A 5,102-nucleotide genomic window follows, 5' to 3' on the forward strand; every position below is an offset into this window, starting at 1 on the left:
ATAGCCCCTGGGATCCCTGGGACACACAAACCCCTCCACCACGATAAGGTAGCGATTCAAGGAGGAGATTATTTTATTTTAAAATATAGAATTTTTTAAGACCATTGTTGGCTTTAATCTAGTTTAAACTAAACCACTCCACTGGATTTAGCTGGATCAGTCAGCTGAGACTGAAGAAGTCATTTGGATGAGTAACAAATTATTTCTCCCACTGAAAACGCTACGTCCAGATGAACAAAATCCACTTTTGGGGATTAGTTATTTAAGACTCCAGATTTAACAGGAAGCCAGTGAAGAGAAGTCTTCAGGCTGTGTTGAGAAAAAAAAGCTGGTCAGCTACCAGTTTTCTAAACTGTTTGGACACGTTGCTGTGCTCACTTTCCCAGCAAAATATACAGAAATGAGGAGTGACTTGCAACTGTTACACAGTACTTTACAAAGACCCCATGTTTGGCATTACTGGTAGAAAATGTGAAGTCTATTTTAACATGATTTTATTGTTTTTTCAGCGTGTATGTCGGTGGCTTCTAGCAGTCTACGATCTACCCAGCTGGGGTCGCTGTGAGCTGGCACTGTCGCTTCTTCTGGAGCACAGCGCCCCCTATTCCCTAGAAGATGTGGTGCAGGCAGTGCAAGAGTCCCACGACAGGGAATTTATCAAGCGAGTGCTCGCTAAAGAATGTCCCATCTGCCTCTCGGTTTTCCCTCACAGCAAAGTTAGGGTTACTTGACAGATGCTTTTGAGTCACTAAATAATTTTCTGAATGATTTCCATTTCTTGATTTTCTACTTCCTCCCACCTCCCCTTCTCAGATGCAGTCTCTCACGTCGTGTCAGTGCTCTGTGTGCTGTGGTTGTTTTCAGCAGCACTTTACCATCGCTGTAAGGGACAAACACATCAGAGACATGGTGTGTCCAGTCTGTTGGGAGCCTGACATCAATGACCCCGAACACCTCAACAGCTACTTTTCCACCCTGGACATCCAGGTAGGAAGCAAATAAACCGGGAAAGGAATGAGAATGTCTCTCCTCTCTCTGACTGCTACATTGTCATCTTGTCAACCACAACTATAAAGCCTGCCATCACTTACAGTTCAGTAAAACAATGAACTGCATTTTTTTGTTTTTTCTTTGCTCAGTTGTTGTTTCTCTGCAGAGCTTTTCTAAAATGGATTAAATGTCTTGATGTTATATTAATGAGCAGAACATTGGCTTCACTCTGTTAGCTGTTAGCTGAGCAGGGTACGATTTAGTGTCTCTACTTCTTTGAGTTTATTTCCAATCCAATATTTTGGACAATGTACAAAATATACAAGAGGTTAATGTACCAACATTCTTGTACACAAACGTTTGGTTGCCAGAAAATTCAGTTGACAAACAACATCTAACTTTGCTGTTTGGGTTGAAAATGAATTACAGGCTGCTGAGCAGCAGTTTCAAAATGCTGTTTCCTGCAAGTTTTGGAGGGACTGATTATGTTTTTTCTCCTGTTTAACAGTAAAACATATTTTCATTCCTTTCTCAGATTATTATTTATGTCATCGATTATAGTTCTGCCCATAAAATATCAAAAACCTGAACATGTACACGACATGTATCTTTAGTTATTGCAATATTGTTTTTCTAGGCTTACTAATTATACAGAACTTTAATTTTTATTCCGATTTTTTTACATTCATGAGAGTAATATTGTAAGAGAGGGGTAGTAATCACTTTCATTTTGGTCATATCATTATGTCCTAATGCAGTGCATGTCCAGGTCAGTCTGTGGAACACCTGTGTTAGAGTTAGTGCATTACAATCAGTGTTGAGGTCTGGAATCTTTATATTTCTATTACTGGAGACAAAGGGTGAAATGAAGTCTTAATATTATATTAATACCTGTGATTGTGACTGTCAGCACCAGTTTTTATTCACAGTGGTGTGAGAAGGTGTTTGCCTCATTCCTGAGGTCCTATTTTTTGTATGTTTGTCACACTGAAATATTTCAGATCATCAAACAAATTTAAATATTAGACAAAGATGACACAAGTAAACACAAAATGAGGGTGTTAGTATTATTGTTCTAATAATAATAATAATAATAATAATAATAATAATAATAATTATTATTATTATTATTATTATTATTATTATTATTATTATTGTGGCCCTGTGTGGAAAAAGTGATTAAAAATTAAAAGCACTTTAAGAAATCTCTTAAATAAGACTTAAACAGGACCAGACATCCTGCTGTGATCCAAGGAAATTCAGGAACAAATGAGAACATAAGTAATTGATATCTCTTGTATAAAAAATAAGTATAAAAACATAGAAATGGTGAAAACATGGAACAGTGGTGAACCTTTCCAGGAGTGGCCGGCTGACCAAAGTTACACCAGGACTGATTCAATAGGAACATAAAGGCTCGTCTCAGTTTTGCCAGAAAACATCTTGATGATTGATGAATATTCTCCGGACTGACAAGACAAAACTTTAACTTTTTGGAAAGTGTGATGTGCCATTTCATCTGGAGTGAAAGTAGCACAGCATTTCAGAAAAGGAACATTACACCAACAGTAAAATATGGTGGTGGTAGTGTGATGGTCTGGGGCTGCCTCAGGACCTGAAGACTTGTTGTGGTAAATGGAACCATGAACTCTGCTGTCTACCAAAACATCCTGGAGGAAAATGTCCAGCCATCTGTTCATGACCTCAAGCTGAAGTGCACTTCTGTTCTGCAGCAGGACAATGATCCGAAACACACCAGCAAGTCCACCTCAGAGTCGCTGAAGAAAAACAAAATGAAGACTTTGGAGTCATTGTTCTGATCTGAACACGATTGCGATGCCATGGCACGACCTTAAAAAGGTTCAATCTCAAAAACCTTCCAGTTTGGCTGAATTACAACAATTTTGCAAAGACAAGTGGGCCGAAATTCCTCCACAGCGCTGTTAACGACTCATGCCAGTTATGTTATGTGTGGCTGTGTGCAGACAGGAATAGGACCCAAGGTGCAGACTCTGGAGACAGTCGTGAACTCAAAACAGCTTTAATGTAAAACTCAGAATATAACATAACTGGAAAAAATCAAACTAAACTTAAACCAGAGGACTGACAGAACACACAGCAAAATAAACGGTAAATCGCAACACAGACACAGAGAAACACAGGGCTTAAATACACAGAGGGAGCAATCAGGGAATGAGTAACAGGAGGGAAACACAGCTGGGGCAAATCAGGCCTAACGAGACAAAGGAAGCAAAACCAGACATCATTAACCTCAGACAAGGACCTTCAAAATAAAACAGGAAACATGACACAAACTGAACTAAAGACACAGACTCGCACGCACTGCAACAGAGGGAACAGAGACGTGGGACCAGGGCAGACACAGACACTGACTGGACACGGGGATATAGCAACTAAGGATACACAGAGACGCGAACTAGACAAGGGGATACAGCTGACAGGGGAGACAGAGCAACTAGAGAAGACAGACATAAACCATAAGACAGAACTCACAGAAAGCAAGACTAGAAATAATAAATAATATAATAAACTCAAAAACCCTGGGACTACGACCCAGGCATCCTAACAAGTTATTTGAAACTCCTGATTGCAGTTTTTGCCTCAACCAGTTATTAGGGGGCAAGAGTTTTTTCACCCACCGCCGTATGTCTGGATTTTTTTCCTCTTAATAAGAAACACGTCACTTAGAAACGGCATTTTGTCTTTACTTGTGTTATTTTAAAGGTGTTCATATTTAAGAGTGACAAACATACAACGCATTGTTTGCAATATGAGTAAAACCTGGGAAAGAGTGACCGACACCATACTTGGTGAAGATCTTCCAGAGATCTTCTACTCTGTACAAATGTTTTTACAGGAAGAACAGGACTAGTCGTGACAGGTAAATCAGTCTTTACGTGTACATTCTGTGAAGTTAACGTTCTAAAACTTGGTCTTCACAGCTGCGAGAGTGTCTAGAGCCAGAAGTCTACGAGCTTTTTCACAAGAAGCTGACAGAGCAGGCTTTAATCAAGGACCCCAAATTTCTCTGGTGCTGTCACGTGAGTACAGGATCAATATTTGCAACAAAATCTCAATGAACAAATTACTTAATGTAATTACTTAATTTCTATTTAAAAGTGATGCAAGTTTGAGTACACGTTTTTGGATTATTGATGCTTCACATGTGTTAAAGATTCAATTTTCTTTATATGAAACAATAGTGCAGTAAGTAGTTTTGCAAACTTTGAAATTGAATTGGTGACCAGTGAAGAGCTCACTTTTCCCAGATGGAAGCTATAGTCTTTAAGTCTGACGTCATTAGCCGTGCCTGGGCCCAAACTCTGCTGCAGGTTCATAGGTCAAACGATCACTGCGGCATCACTGAGAGTTGAAAAATTGTCTAAATTCTTCCATCTGTAATAAAATGATCAGCGTTCTGCTCTACCAGGTGTAACAGTTTAACATCCAGGCATCCATGAAAACGGAATTTATGACATTTGACAGAGTTAGAAGTTAGCAGGAAGTTAGCTCGCTAGCTTCCATCTAAATACAATATAGCATGTCCTGACTGAGGGAGTTCAGAAACAAATTCAAACGTACAGCTCTGTTATCACTTCCAACATAAATGAAGACATTAAACTAAACAGCAGTGACGTTTGAAGGGTTACTGAAGTTTGGCTAGCTGGTATATAATGATGTGCTACGTGACCGCTAGCGACACAGCTATTTTAGCATGACATAAACACAGTCAAGCTGGAGGATGAACACTAACTTCAGAGTCCGTGACACAGATGCAAAACAGACCCCAACACTCCCATCACAATGGCTCACAGGGAGAAGGTTCTATATGTAACTCCAGTGCTGGGAAAAATATTTACCTCTTCCCCAATTTCACTGCTGTACTAGACATGACAGGGTTAAAAATGAGAAGGAAAGCAGGTGAGAAACAAAGTCACTGATGTCTGTCAGTCTGGAACAGGGTACAGAACCATTTCAGAGGCACTGGGACTCCAGTAAACCATAATGAGAGCCAATGGACTATGTGCACGTTAGCATATGCTACTTCCGGTGCGGAAACTCCTGTGGGGAGCTTTGTTTCCGGTGTCCTA

The 5,102-nt window shown here is 39.7% G+C and overlaps 1 protein-coding gene across 1 annotated transcript in view; it reads left to right on the forward strand.

Annotated features, from left to right (window-relative positions):
• Positions 1–5,102, forward strand: part of LOC102297582 (E3 ubiquitin-protein ligase RNF31) — a gene marked incomplete in the record, with an annotated part of 71,886 nt that overhangs the window by 46,033 nt on the left and 20,751 nt on the right. The window contains 3 exon segments of the mRNA XM_005948318.3: positions 510–716; positions 814–987; positions 3,954–4,052. Coding sequence (XP_005948380.2) covers positions 510–716; positions 814–987; positions 3,954–4,052 — 480 coding nt within the window.

Source organism: Haplochromis burtoni, unplaced genomic scaffold, assembly GCF_018398535.1.
Source record: "Haplochromis burtoni strain Fernald_Lab_line unplaced genomic scaffold, NCSU_Asbu1 Contig_586, whole genome shotgun sequence".
In the NCBI taxonomy this organism is placed as follows: domain Eukaryota; kingdom Metazoa; phylum Chordata; class Actinopteri; order Cichliformes; family Cichlidae; genus Haplochromis; species Haplochromis burtoni.